At 41.1% G+C, this 15,403-nt stretch overlaps 1 protein-coding gene and 1 long non-coding RNA gene across 2 annotated transcripts; one reads left to right on the forward strand and one right to left on the reverse strand.

The window, feature by feature from the left end:
- The first annotated feature begins 412 nt into the window (after positions 1-412).
- On the forward strand, positions 413-10,038 carry LOC308332429 (TBC1 domain family member 20). Its single transcript, XM_080788327.1, has 10 exons — positions 413-639; positions 1,737-1,791; positions 3,161-3,291; positions 3,500-3,580; positions 3,984-4,170; positions 4,451-4,552; positions 4,979-5,120; positions 6,882-7,060; positions 8,803-8,903; positions 9,645-10,038. Exons 1-10 carry the CDS (start codon positions 549-551, stop codon positions 9,824-9,826), a joined length of 1,251 nt encoding a protein of 416 aa, XP_080644453.1. The 5' UTR covers positions 413-548; the 3' UTR covers positions 9,827-10,038.
- A 679-nt stretch (positions 10,039-10,717) lies between these two features.
- LOC308331854 lies at positions 10,718-13,499 on the reverse strand. Its single transcript, XR_013965631.1, has 2 exons — positions 11,975-13,499; positions 10,718-11,917 (listed from the first exon to the last, which is right to left on the reverse strand). It is a non-coding gene; the product is annotated as an uncharacterized lncRNA (long non-coding RNA).
- Between the last annotated feature and the right edge of the window lie 1,904 nt (positions 13,500-15,403).

Genomic DNA, 15,403 nt, shown 5'->3' on the forward strand with positions numbered 1-15,403 from the left:
TTTGTCATAAAGCCCCTTTGAATGTAAGGAGTGGAAATAGAGAATGGAATGCATGTACAATCAAAAGAGTAAATAGTGACACCGTGTGGCCAGGGTGGGTCATCATAATAGCAAGCCGACGGGCACGTCCGAGACACACGTCTCACACACACGCACACACACACACACACACACACACACACACACACACACACACACACACACACACACACACACACACACACACACACGGTCAGTCGGTCACGGACATCGAAACAAAACTTCAATCAAGGTAGATTGATCCGCATAGAGCAGAACCAATAGCATGTACGGGTTTAGCTAGCGTCACATTTCTAACCAATCAGAGTAGCAGACTGCCTCCTGTTCTTCACGCTAGACTGTACTTGTCAAAGTCCCACTGCCAGACACACACCAGACCAGACAGCTGTTCTTTGCGTTTCAAGTTGTGTCTGTCTGTTAACTGTTTGAAACCTTACTGTCGTCGTGCCCGAGATCGTATGGCACGAGATCGTAAACACTGTGGTTGAATACGGACCGTTTTGTCGGTGATGAAAAAGCCTAGGAGACATAAAATAAAGAAGACAAACGCAGGAGGAGGTAACGTTAAGGAGAATGGCAATGGACCTCCTGTCACAAGAGGTAAAGATTGGTCTGACACTGTAGTCTGCCTCTGACAGTATGTTAAAACGACAGATGATCCATCTATACCGGTATAATGCATTATGCAACCCAAACTAAATTAGGTTTTTTATTATTCACACTGCTCGCAGAAACGTGTATACTTTGCGCTGCGTGGCGAAATATAAAAATTATATGGTCTTAAAGAACTGAGTCTCCTACTCAAGTCAAGTGCTCGCGTGGCGAAATGTCGGCCAACTTGGAAGTAGCAATTTGAACTGGCAGATAACTGAAGAATACGTGGGACTTTTCCATGCGATTTCAGTTATACTGCCAGGCCTACACACAGATGTTAATAACTTAATCTTTGCTCCATGAGTGTACAGTAGGCTACACTGTACATGTACAACATGGGACCTAAATGAACATTGTCACATATAGGGTCCATAATTTGGTTCCATGACCATATAGTTCCAGAATACAGGAATAACCTGAATACTTGAGCTGTTTAAATATTTAATTGTTTCATTCATTCCGATCTACATTAATACATGTACTGCACAATATGGTTTCATACCAGGAGTGCAGCTGCAGCAGCTGGACAATAACCCCTTTACTGTCATATGTAATTGTTGGCCAGGAATTCTGCAGAGCTGAATGATATACGTCTGTACGATAGGAGGGTCCCTGACTGGACAAGTTTTCATTCAGAGAATCTTTGTTCTTGTCTTTTGCAATTATACAGCTATTCCTAATTCCAGTCAGTATTGATTGATATTCACAGGGTTAGGGTTACCCTGACCCTACTGTGTGTGTGTGTGTGTGTGTGTGTGTGTGTGTGTGTGTGTGTGTGTGTGTGTGTGTGTGTGTGTGTGTGTGTGTGTGTGTGTGATTGACCAATACCTACTGCATTCCACCAATATGATAACTTAAACTTACACGTGTGTATGCTTGCTCAGTGCAGATGATTAACAGTTTCTATTGATAACGTATGGTGATCTCTCCTGCTGTCCCTCTCACTCTTCCATTTCCATTTTGTCTTTGTTCACCTGCGCTCTTCCTCCTAATAATTCTGCTTTCCATCCACCTCTACTGTCCGTCTCCTCCTTCCTCCACAGAAAATGAGTCTTGGAAGAACCGAAAGTTGGTTGAGATACACCAGGCTTTAAACAGGTTGGCAGCAATGCTCACATTGTGGACAAAATATAGTTAGTTACTGTATGCATGATGCTATACCTGTACTATTATAGAAGGTATAATATTTAAACTAATGGTATTATAATTTTAATATAATATTATTATCAATATTATTATTGCCATGGTTAGATATAACTATGACAAAGATAGTCTGTGAATGAATGCATTATACTAGTTTGTAACTAAAGGTTAATGTTGTCCATGTCAGTCATATCCCCATCACTTTATTCAGAGTGACTGTTACATTAACCCATTCACTGATGGCAGAGGCAACCATGCCAGACACCAGCCTGCTTATCAGGAGTAGCTATAGGGGCTAAGTGTCTTTCTGAAGGCCAGGAGGGAAGTGAACCAGGATACTTCCCGTTCCAAGACTCTACCTCCTGAGTCACTTTGATCTATTGCTTTCTTCACAGAGTGCAGTATGTTTTCTACTCTATATTATGAGGAAACATTTTCTATATTTATACTTAAGTTGGGTTTTCACTACAGGTGTTTCATTCAGATTGATTCCAGATTCACTCTCCTGAAATTCTGATGAACAATCTAGTCTGTACAGATGCTTGGCTCAGATGATCTGGAAATACAGATCCCATCTTGACCATTTGTTCACAGACCATTTGAATGCAGCCACAATAATATCAAACATGTTTGAAACTTCAAGCTCAGCTTTAGATATACAGCTTACTCTCATCTAGAACTCGTCTCTCATTAAAAATAATTGGTATGGTATAATGAGCTAGTGTGTTTACTGTCTTAGTGTCTAGCATCACCCACTGATGCTAACAGGAATATTAATGAGCTGGCCTTTTTGGTGAAAAAGCAGAAACAGCTTTTTTCCACTACTGTGCATTGTTATCAGACAAGAGTTATCTTAACTGTCTCCTCCAGCTTTGTCTCAGGGAGACAGGGTACAATCTTCAGGAAGCAGTCCTAATTGAAATTCAGTACAGATGCCTTTGCAATAGCCAAGTCTAAAGGTCCTTTCAGACAGGGAGCGAGTGACGCAGGCGTTGTCGCCTGGATCAGCGACATTTCTGATATACTAGGTCTGTTCATTAAGTGTACACAAAACGCCTGTGAAAAGACGCTTGTGTAATCGCACCTCAACTTCTCTGCGTGTTCCAAAATAAACACACGCCTCTCATTGAAAATGTATTACAATGTGTATGCCTGGATACACAGCAATAAAAAGAAAGGAAAAATAATAGTGTTCATTTAACTCTGAAGAGTGTACCAAATACCAATGGAACCAAAAGGACATGTAATGTGTATAATGAAGTTATATGAACACAAAAGACACTTTGAAGACGAAGAGTGACACTGATATGATTTTAATTTTTAGTGATCCAGTGGACGTAGAGGCCCTCAGAAGAGCAGCCTCCAGTGAGGGAGGACTGCTCGCTGATGACCTGAGACGGAGAGTCTGGCCCAAACTGCTCAACATCAATGTATATGATCTACCATATAAACCAGGTTTGTAAAATAAGCTACCATATAAAACAGGATAGTAATATAAGCTTAGCTTACATTATTTTGTTCTTACTTACTGCCTGGTATGTTTTTTTTAATGTATTGTCTAGTGCCATTTGAAAAATATCTTTCTATGAAAGGTGTCCTACAAATATTACATCATTAATAAAAAACAAATAAATGATTTAAATACTGTATGTATTTGCCATAGCTCGAGATGTGCGGGAAAACCACAAGGACTATAACCAGGTTCTCCTGGATGTCAGGAGGTCAACAAAGAGGTTCCCTAAAGGTAACAAACGGCTCAAGTCTCATTTAACAAAACAAAACAAAACGAAGGTTTTTAAAGGGCTGAGACAGAACAAGCTGTCTAACAAGTGTGCACGCACCCTGAATGGTAAATGTCACTCCAAACACTGCTCATAATACAGCTGACGGTTAGCTGATGGCGCTGTTCTGTGCCTGCATGCGAGTAAATAATGGCTCTTTACCATAATAATTTTATACCCCCCTTTACATCAAAAGTGAATATCGAGAACTGACAGATATATGTTCTGTCTCTATCTGACCACAGAGATATACAGTTGCCATCAGTGTCTGAAAAAACTGTCATTTTAGTTTGTTGCTTGCTGTCTGACTACACTCTTGCTTCTGATTGTTTAAAGCTGTGTCTCTCATGTCCTTCCCAACCCAAGGCATGCCAGCAACAGAGAGGGCCGTGCTCCAGGAGCAGCTCATTGACCTCATGCTGGAGATCTTAAAGAACAACCCTCAGCTCCACTACTACCAAGGCTACCACGATGTCGGCGTCACCATCCTATTGGTGGTTGGGATCAGGCCGGCCGTCGCCATGCTGCACACGCTGTCCAATCACCACCTCAGGTTTGGCGTTTGGACTATTGTTCTCTGTGCAGAATATCATGTTGTCCATGCCGCTTTTGTTTTATTGCAGACATTTCAAACACGGCGGTGTCGCATGCGGCGTGCAGGTGTTGCAGACTGAAATTAGCAGATCTACAAGCTCACAACATACTGTAGTGCGATGCGTAGAGAGCTTGTAGATCAGCTATTTTCAGCGAACAAGTTTTAGTCTCAAACATGAGTGGCATATCAAACATTAGTCTCACTCACGCTGTCTGCCTCTTTCTCACTGCCTCTCTAGAGATTTCATGGATCCTACTATGGACAGTACTAAACACATTCTAAACTACCTGATGCCTATACTGGAACGGGTGGACACAGAACTGCACCACTTCATGGTCAGGTACAGAAACGTGTGGATCCAATGACAGATAAATGAACTGTTATGTGAAAAGTTGTTATTGCTGACCACCAGATGGCGTCAAAGTTCTTAAATCCGCATGTAGGCTCCCAATGAGGCAGTAATGTTTTATAGATGAGAGATTTTTAGAGTTGGGATGAAAAGATTCAGGTTATTTGAGGGTTTAGGGGTTTGTTTTACGGCTAGTGTGATTCTTACACACATTTTAGGGTTAGGTGTGGTAAGGTTAGTGTTAGGATGGGCAATAATTAATAAAAAATGGTAAGAAAACTAAGACATAAGAATACAAATGTGTACAACTGTACACGTTGCCTTAATGCCTTTTGATAACTGAGCTACTGAGCTGGTTGGTTATAGTGATGATGAATTAGGAGCTGAAGTTAATTCTATGTGTAACTTTATTTTTAGAGCGGAGGTGGGAACTATCTTCGCCCTGTCCTGGCTGATCACATGGTACGGCCACGTCTTATCAGAGTTCAGACACACGCTCAGACTCTACGACTTCTTCCTAGCTTCACATCCCCTCATGCCCATCTACCTCGCCGCCACGGTAGGGCCATTATTGATACAGAAGAGTGTGTGTGTGTGTGTGTGTGTGTGTGTGTGTGTGTGTGTGTGTGTGTGTGTGCACGTGTGTGTCTAAATCTATACATTAGGATGAAAGGTATTGTAGGTACTGTATGTTGTTTGCAGATGCCAAGTATCTTATTTAGACAGATGCTATGTTATAAATTTACCTGCTAAGCTACAGGTCCTACAAACATTAGAAAGTACCGGTAACTACCTATCCTGCAGTCTATAGCACTCTATTTACTTCACCCTGTCATTTGTTGACTAGGGTTCATGCTGTGTGCTCTGATCTTGCACTTTTTTTAAGCCGCTCTGGATAACAACATCTAATTGAAAGAGAGAAGGGCCGTTAGGGAAACAAGGAGAGGCATTGGCCTTTGTTGTACGGCTCTGGGGCTCGCTGAAAGAAACTGATTTTCAAAATCAGTTATCTACGTTGTATTAGGCCATACTAAGGAAACAGGCTAAACGAGATGGTTTATTTTCTCAGTAATTGAGGATTTACTGTATGTACTGCATGTATGTACTGCACACGCACAGAATGAGCTCTTCGCTAAAGCCCTTAGGGGACAATCATGCACATACAATTTACAATTACCGGTACAATTTAGGCATTTAGCAAACACTCTTAATCCAGGGCGATTTACAGTAAGCAAGAACAACACAAGGTAAATACACAGAAATAGTCATATAGGATCAAAAGTAAACTAAGAACCTAACATCTGTCTAACATAAAACTATAAGTATACAATACAATGCTATGTCTACAAAATATCCTATCTAAATTACATATTTTAGCCTTTGCATACGCCTGCGAGGCCTGCCGCGAGGCTAGGGCAAGTGCTACCCAAGTGCTACGGGCTAAGGTGGAGTCTGAAGAGGTGAGTTTTCAGACTACGGTGGTAGATTGGGAGTGAACCTGCAGTTCTGATTGCAATGGGGAGTGTCCCAGATGAGTTTGTACAGTATGCACAATAACATGCTCACACTACACTACACACTACAACACGTTTACATGTACACACACACACAGTAAGGCAGAGCATTGTGAGGTAACAGGGTTAATTTGATCGGTTCTAACGAAGAGAGGGAAAAGGGGGATAGGGAAGGAATGAAGAAAGGGAAGGTCAGTGAAAATAAAGAGGAACATAATGGAGAGAGAGAGGAGGTTAGCGCTAGAGAAAAACAGGGAAAGGAATTAAAGGCGGTTTGGGTTTTTATTTCTCTTTCCTGGATTGGTCTTCTTCTCCTCGCCTCTCTGACACGACTGTGTTGGCAATTTCACAGCTGGAGACTCGATTGTATGTGCGCGTGCGATTGTGCGTGCATGTGTTTGCACATCCCTTTGTTTTGTGTGTACAGTATGTGTGTCCATGTGTGCTCGCAACTGATGTTGTGCGAGGTGTTTGTGTGCACGTGCATGCGTGAGTGCGAGCGAGGGGCTGGGCAGAGGCAGCGTTCTCTTTGATGTGTGTGTGAAACACCAAAGGAGAAGAATGTAGTTCATGTCTCCTTCAAGGTTGGCACGTCACACAGCGTGTGGGTTAACTCTTCATCTGCCTGTTATTGGGGCTGCTTAGCTGTCACTAGTGAAGAGGCAGTCGAATCTTACTTCATATTTCTTCCATGTTTCATTACAACACACATCATGGGGGTAGGGCGGCCTATTATGTTTTACTTTCCTTCACTTCTGTAAAATCTTCCTCTCATGCCCTTTCCTTGCCGCCTCTCCTCAACACAGATCGTCCTCTACAGGGAAAAAGAGGTGAAACAGACAGAGTGTGACATGGCCATGGTCCACCATCTTCTCTCTCGCATCCCTCAGGATCTTCCATATGAACTCCTGATAGGTCGATCCCAGGCTCTGTTTGACCAATACCCTCCCTCCTTACTCGCCAGGCAGGCAGCGCTGCAGTCTGGGTGGGTGAGGAATCACACCTACAGTATGAACTGCTTCACTTGTCAACTAACGGGGCACTTGCTTTAATGATGCTAGACTTGACTGCGAATCATGATCTAACAGATTTAGAACATAAAATGTTTTATTTCACAGTTCAATGTTCAATGTCATATTTATTGTGCATGCTGCCAGCAGGCTAAGGATCTCAATTCCCAACAAATTTCTTTAACTATTTCAAGTACTTTATAAAAAAAATTGAGGGATGTATCAACAATTTTGCAGCTGATGTGATGAGAGACTGAGAGAGAAATGTTATCTGTTTATGCAGGTCGTGCTTGCGTGCTGCAGGCAACACTCACTTATACTTCCTTTTTGGAATGCCTAGTCATTCTTTTGAGGCTATTTTAGAGAAAGTAATGCAACAATAGAAAGATTCCTGTCTTGAACTCGCAAGATAATATATATATATTTTTTGTGACATTTCGGTCCCCAGACCATCGTCAGGTCAATTTGTGAAAGTAACACAAAATGTAATGTAATAACTTAGTAATAAGCAATACATTACTCCACACAGACAGCAATATTGTAAAGTAAATTATTACTTTAAAATATAACTTTTCTAGTTTAACGTAATTTACATACTGACCATGGGGGTGTGCTGTAGAATCTATAAAATCACACACACTCTCTCTCTCTCATTCTAACACATGCACGCACGCACACAGTCTTTCACACACACACGCACACACATAAGAACACGCACACGCAGAGTACAGACACATGATCTTCACAAGTCTTCTTATTGTTCTGTCTCGCTCGGTGTCCTTCCTTCTGTGTGATCCAAAGTCATTGCTCAGGGCAGGATGTGACATCACTGACAGGAGGCCTTGACTGACAAACGAATACCAGCGTCCCATAATGCATCACCCTAGACTTCCTGTACAAAGGAACTGCTGAGTCAGCAGTTCTCTCTCTCTCTCTCTCCTCTCAAATGTCTGTTAACTCGCTGTTAGCGCCCCGTCTCGCTCTCCACCCTCCACCAGGCACCATCACTCTCTCTCTCTCTCTCTCTCACCCTTCAGTCTCACTGTCTCCGTCTGTCTATACCGGTGCTTCTCAAAGTGGGGACTCCAAGGATCCTTTAGGGGGTCCCCAGCAAAATGATTTAACCCATTTTGGCCTGAGATCAGATTCTAAAAATGTCTTCTACATCCTGACAGTTTTCTGAAAAAGCTATGTTTCTATGTCAGTCGTTCTTCGATTTTTCAAAAATAGCAGACCTACAAGCTCGTAGCGCGCCACTCGGTGGCGCGCTATGAGCTTGTGTATCTGCTATTTTTAAATAGCTAAAGCATAACATAATGCTAACACCAAAAGGGGTTGCCGCCCAAAATGAGTTAAGAGAGCATCAAAACGAGTTTAGCCACTATATGTACAGCGTCCAACAAGGTTATTATAGTGTTTACTTTATTTAAAATAAAAATCAGTTGGTGTTTGGAAGTTTAGTTTATTTGTTAATTTTAATTCGTTTTAGTGTAATATTAGGATTTGTTGTGGCTAAGAAAAGTAGGCGATATGTGGTGCGTTGTGAGCTTGTAGATCAGCTTATTTAGTTGGTTTTAGTTAATAATACTCTTTTTGTAAAGCCTCATTTATATATTTTTTCCAGTTAACTAAAATGAACAAAATAACGTAAGTAAAATTAAGTAAAATTGACAAAACATTTTAGTTCTGTAATTAATAATACCTGTGCTCTCTCCAGTCTATGCATCAGAACCTTCCAGTCGTTCCAGCTCTCCACTCTCCACCAGAGACCAGACTCTGTTCTCCGACGGCAAAGGGAGGCCCAAAGCACCAGGCACGGTAATATCAATATAACTGGAGTCCTCGCTAAAGCCACGCTATACAATGTTGTTTTGAAGTTGCCCAATTTCTATACTATAAAATCTTATTTTAAATGTAGTCCAGAATATTCACATTTCTGATCAAGTGTGCCATTGATTGATTGATTGAAATTTTCAATTTCAAACGAAAGCACAAGTCAATACAAAAACTGCTACTTTATAGATGAAACCATGATAAAGCACTAAGACTTATTTACAACAGGGTCCACCATTTTCAATTCATCAGAGCATTTAACGACGTACAAATATACACTTCTATGAAAAAACACGAAATCATCATATAGAGAAAGGAAAAAAGTACAGTATGGGTGGAGGTGCCCTTTGAGAGCAGTTTTGAAGGAGTCAAGGGAGGAACTTCTAGCTTTTGTGTATGTAACAAATATTTACAACGGTGGTGGTGTTTGCATTTTAAGGAGCCATAGTTTCGGAAGTTTCTGCCCACGGACTGTCTGTATGAAAATTATTATTGTTTTCACTCGGGAATTACACTAATTATCAAAACTTTATAAAGCATGGCTGTAGCATTAACGGAGACCAATTAAGGTGTACTGTATGTTTATACTAACTATTACAAGGAGCCTCCATTTGCATGCTGTGGGCAGCACAAGCTCCACTGCATTCAGATAATGTTTTCTGCTCCGTAATAACGTTTATCGTTATACATATATATCGTTGACCCCTCCTTGCTTTCTGCTCCTAGCCTCGGGACGCCCAGGCCTGCAGCCAGCTTTACAGAGGGACGCGGGCCCCGTGTGGGGACAAGGAGGGCGAATGGTTAAGCTGGCAGTGTGGGGGTTGTCGGCTACCCTCGGGGCAGCCGTGTTTGCCGTGGCTCAAACCGCCATGGACTGGGGACCGGAGGCATTGCTGCAACTGTTCTGACGGGAGCTTGGATGTAAACGGAATCACAGACAGCGTACACACACACACACACACACACACACATTTCTCTGATACATAAATATTTACATACACAAAGGCTTGAAGTTCCTGTCATTGGTGAGAAGAAAGGAGAGGGAAGAGGAGATAAGCGAGGGACTTGTGGCAAACAGGTGGTTGTCACTTATCCAGACTGAACATATGGAGACCACTACTCAGCCTCAGGGTGTGTGTGTGTGTGGGGGGGGGGGGGGTTGGGTGCGCGCACGCATGCATCAGACCTGAAAAATGCGTTCCACATTCAGGTTAATGCGACTGACATGGTTCTGATAATGGCCGTGTGCGCACTGCGTGCATGCATGTGTTGACATACATGGACCATCATACAGGTGCCATAATTAACTTGCATTTTGAGTTTTAGGTTCATGACTAGGTACTAGTACTAGTTTTTCTTTAACTACTTTAGTTATATTTGATGTGCATCCTTTCTCGACAGGTTTCTAGGTGTGCAGGTTTAGTCTGAGAACACTACGTACCTACAGTACCCATAGCCAGCACGGTTACACCGGAACACAAATTATTCAGGAGCAGGGCTTTCCCGCTGAAAGCTTTCAGTTTGGGGGAGAAAGGATAACAATGTAAGACAGACGGGGAGGAAAATAGAGGATAGCCATTTTGACTGTGGACCACTGGCATAGCTAGATTCAGACAATTCCATCAATTTAGTCACTTGCACAATGTGACTCGTAAAACAAACCGTACCATAGTATGATAAATGCTTTATGGATATGGTCGATTGTCCCTATTTCACTACAGTCAGACAGGAACATTACACACTATAACATGGCACCATCACGTAGTGCATGGTTGCATTGGGTTGAGTTTTGCAGGGGGTGCATTTTCAGATACTGTATCAGATTTGTTATGTTTTCTGCAGCACTGGTGGCAGTCTTCCAGCCCGCCACTGCTGAACGCATGTAGAGGAAACACTGGACTTATTGAAATATTTAGCAGTTTGGTGCACCGACATCCTCCCCTAACAACCGTCAACGGGGTTATGTGCCCTCAATTTTGCATAATTCTTTGTCTTTTCTATGGTGGCATTAGAACAAAAGCCTGGTTATTTGAAACAACCAAATATGTAGTGTATGGCACATCAGCTTACTGTAGTGTACTGTATGTTTGCACTGTGCAACCTCAATGTCATATTAGTATGTTGAAATTCTTCATGCTTTTTACCACCAGCTCGACTTGACTCTGCTCAATTTACTTGATTTTCCACTACCAGATCAGACCCCATCGATCATATTGGCAGAGAACCCTCTGTGTGCTAATAATACTAACACTGTTTGGAAACGATCCTTTTCACCTGCACAGTCCAACAAAATCAGTTTCTGATGGCAGGTGATATGGGTCGATCTAAATGGGCAATACCTCATTTTATAGCTCTAATTCTCTACTTTAATATGAAGGGAAAAAAAGTTTATATTTTTATGATAATGTTGGGTCACGCAACGGCTAATTTATACGTTTTTCCATCTTGATGCAAACGCGTACAGTAGTGATGATTATCTCTTACCAATCACTATTCTGCAATGTTTTCATGTCAACTTTTGGCATGCAGCGGAAAAGTGCCTTATGAGACAAAAGCTTTGAAAATGAGGCATACGGTATTGTATCCCATGTACCAGTTACACATAACATAAGAATAACTGCTGCCCTCCTCTCCCTATGGCAATTTGTCTGTCCTCTGTACCCTTGTGACACTTAAATTATGAAAAATGTATAGGTTTACTTTCCACTGGTGTCTAGCAACAGCAGCTGTCAACATGGGTTTCATGGCTTCACAGATTCTTCTTGCCTTCCTAATGCTCTGTCATCAGATTGACAGAGCAGATTGTATTGTATTTACACTCCATTTGCATTATGTTGGCGTGTACAATTTCCATCATTTCTAATTCATGTTAAAGACTGCATGTGGCCACATACACACGTACTGTTTTATGCAGAATTAACCCTACCCTATGTACATTTATTGATATACTCTTAATTCTCCAACAGGACAACTAATTTTAGGGCTAGGCTTGACATAGGCTAGGCTAGGCTTGACATAATTGTGTCATTGTGTTCTATGCCAGTAAAAACAAAAACTAGTCAAACTAGTATTTGGTCAGTCGGCTATTAAATTAATCGGTTACTGTAGATGTATGGTTTCTAAGAATGCTGAGGGTTAATCAGTCAGTCAGCTTATTAAGCTGTAAGGCCATGTATCTACTGGAGACCTGTAAAATAAGTGCTAGGCACTGTTTTGTCCTACATTTCCTATTATGGAAAGGTATCTCTGTCAGCACTCTTGACCCAAAGCAGGGACCTGACCTTAGCAGAAAGCACCAACCTTTTCTCATGTTGAAACAATTACTACTTTGAGAATCAGCACACATCAATGTCACTCTAGGGTTCTGCCAAACAATAGAAGTGAAGCAGAGGCATTATGTTATGCTTTAGCTATTGAAAAATATTGAAACATAGCTTTTTCAGAAAACTGTCAGGATCTAGAAGACATTTTTTTAATCTGATCTCAGGTCAAAATGGGTTATGCTTGATGCAGATAATAACAGGCCAGTATTGGGCACTAAAAAGTGGTCAGTACGTCAATAGCCTCTAGTCTAAAGCCAGTAAGTCAGCCAGTGACCAAGTCAGATGACTTGAAACCTGCATAGGGATTATTTTTTCTTCTTTTTTTCAAGGCTTACTGCTTTGTTGTGGATATTTGCTATTATGTCTTTATTGGGCTATATCGGCAACAATGTGATTGGCTATTTATTTGATTGTCAAAGATAATTGTTTATGCTATTTATGCCAAATATTATGGGCAACATTGTGATTGAATCTCTGAAAAGTGTAAAAGAAACAAAAATCTGTCTGTATGAATATGGGCCTGCACTTACTCACTGAGAATGAGGTGTGAGTTGATGATGATAATTCTGCAATACTAGAGTGTTTATCTGATTGCCCGCACGTGTCAGATTTCTTATAAGGAATGCCTTTTCCTTGTATCTTTAGCTAGTATCTTCTCAGTCAGAAAAAGACTATCCATCCAAAACATAAATATGCAGGGAAAGGATGCGATTGATTTTGGTAAACACAATTTAAGGTGCTACTGTGTAGCTGTTTTAGTGCCATATGTACTGTATACTGCATACACACACTTTTGATTGATTGACTGAAGTATTTATTGACAATTTGCAGAATTACAGTACATTTCAAACCACAACTCTATACAAAAACTGTTGACTGTGAGTGGACGACCATTGTAACCAAAGCATTACACTTGTTTACAATAGTGCCCACTATTTTCAATTCATCAAAACAGTTAGAGACGTACGAATATAGCCAAAAACAGGAGGTAAAAAGGGGGAAAAACTTGAAGCACCAAATAGCCTAATATTGTTTTAGTTCTTGATGCTGTTAACAAGAGAAAATTAGCAAGCTAGCTACTGTACGCTAGTTTATATTGTTTGACAATTGTTTTGCGGTCGTAACAGAAAAACCAAAAACTAAATTGACATTACTGGGATTTCATGATTAAACAGACAGTTTTCATTTCTCCTTTGGCTTTCTTTTTTTCAGATTTATTTCTTTTTGGCATTTCTATGCTAGCTATTAGATAGGGCTGTGTAGACCAGTGATACTCAACCTCAGGCCCACGGGCCACATCAGGCCCGCGGGACCATTATGACTGGCCCACCAATGAAAATCTAAAAAAAATAAGAAAAAATCTGAAAAATGAAATAAAAATAAATAAATCTGAATGAAGTTATCTTTAATTACATTATTATAAGTAATACTATTAGAGTTGTACTATTACTCGAACGAAAATAAAAGCTTGGGGGGGGGGGGGTGGGGGGGGGGGATGCAATGCAAATGAAAGACATATACTGTGTATCCCTATTCCCTGACATAATTTTATAGCTAAACGGACAGAATTCTATTTTATTTGAATGATGAAACCCAGCTGCCATTAATAGTTGGAAATGGAAATTGCGGAAATTGCGGAAATTGTAATTGCGGAAATTGCGGAAATGGTGGAAATGGAAATTGCGGAAATGGAAATTGCGGAAATGGTAATTGCGGAAATGGTGGAAATGGAAATTGCGGAAATTGAGGAAATTGCGGAAATGGTAATTGCGGAAATTGCTCTTCACTTATAGCTATCTATTTTCAGGTAGATTGTTTTATTTTACTCAGTCAGCCATATCACTACTCATTTTTTTTCATGAAAAAGGTCATAGCTGGGTAATCTATTTTCAGGCAAATTGTGTTTATTGTATTTTATTTTACTCAGCCATAACAATTTATTTTCTGTTAACCAACTTGCTGGCTGGCAGGCAGGCAGACAGCTACTCATAGACAGGCAGACAGACAGACAGCTACTCATAGACAGGCAGACAGACAGACAGCTACTCATGGAGAATTGGACAGGCAGGCAGTCAGACAGCTACTCATAGACAGGCAGACAGACAGCTACTCATGGAGAATTGGACAGGCAGGCAGACAGCTACTCATGGACAATTGGACAGGCAGGAAGGCAGACAGCTACTCATAGACAGACAGACAGCTACTCATGGACAATTGGACAGGCAGGAAGGCAGACAGCTACTCATAGACAGACAGACAGCTACTCATAGACAATTGGGCAGGCAGGCAGGCAGACAGCTACTCATAGACAGACAGACAGCTACTCATGGACAATTGGACAGGCAGGAAGGCAGACAGCTACTCATAGACAGGCAGACAGACAGCTACTCATGGACAATTAGGCAGGCAGGCAGACAGCTACTCATAGACAGGCAGACAGACAGCTACTCATGGACAATTAGGCAGGCAGGCAGACAGCTACTCAGACAGGCAGACAGACAGCTACTCATGGACAATTGGACAGGCAGGCAGGCAGACAGACAGCTACTCATAGACAGGCAGGCAGACAGCTACTCATAGACAGGCAGACAGTAAGACAGCTACTCATTGACAGACAGACAGACAGGCAGGCAGGCAGGCAAAGAGCTACTCATGTTATGTTATTATGTTATTATAACAGCTACTCATGTTATGTGCAATAATTTGTGCAGTTATGGAAACAGCTCTTTGTGTTTATGCAAGAAAATGTAACACATTTATTTATTTACATATTGTGTGCATGCACATTGTACTTTGATACATTTTGCGAAAATAAAGCAATTGAAAGAGAGAAGTTATCAAGTATCATTAATGTCGTAATTTTATCTACTGGCCCCTGGCCCCTTGCCATTTTTGTAATGTGGCCCACAGGTAAATCTATTTGAGTATCCCTGCAGTATTGAAAGGTAGAAAACTAATATGACCAAAACTGTTACTTTTAAGCAATCAAATTAAAAAACAACAAAACTAGCAGTTCGACAAGCTAAAAACGCAGGTGGATCTGCAACTTTTGATACTTTGTGTGACGCTGTAATATGATTATGATCACGTAGGCAGGGTATTCATTTTATGAAAAAACACAAAAAGTAAAAATATGGACATAAGAGGTTTCTACCCAAAAGC

This window comes from Protomyctophum bolini, assembly GCF_963924005.1.
Source record: "Protomyctophum bolini genome assembly, chromosome: 17".
In the NCBI taxonomy this organism is placed as follows: domain Eukaryota; kingdom Metazoa; phylum Chordata; class Actinopteri; order Myctophiformes; family Myctophidae; genus Protomyctophum; species Protomyctophum bolini.

Excerpts from the sequence above, each read along its gene's own strand:
- LOC308332429 (XM_080788327.1), top strand. The coding sequence starts at position 549 with ATGAAAAAGCCTAGGAGACATAAAATAAAGAAGACAAACGCAGGAGGA. Across the intron at positions 640-1,736 it reads TGGACCTCCTGTCACAAGAG|AAAATGAGTCTTGGAAGAAC; the intron begins GTAAAGATTGGT and ends CTTCCTCCACAG. Across the intron at positions 5,121-6,881 it reads CCATCTACCTCGCCGCCACG|ATCGTCCTCTACAGGGAAAA; the intron begins GTAGGGCCATTA and ends TCCTCAACACAG.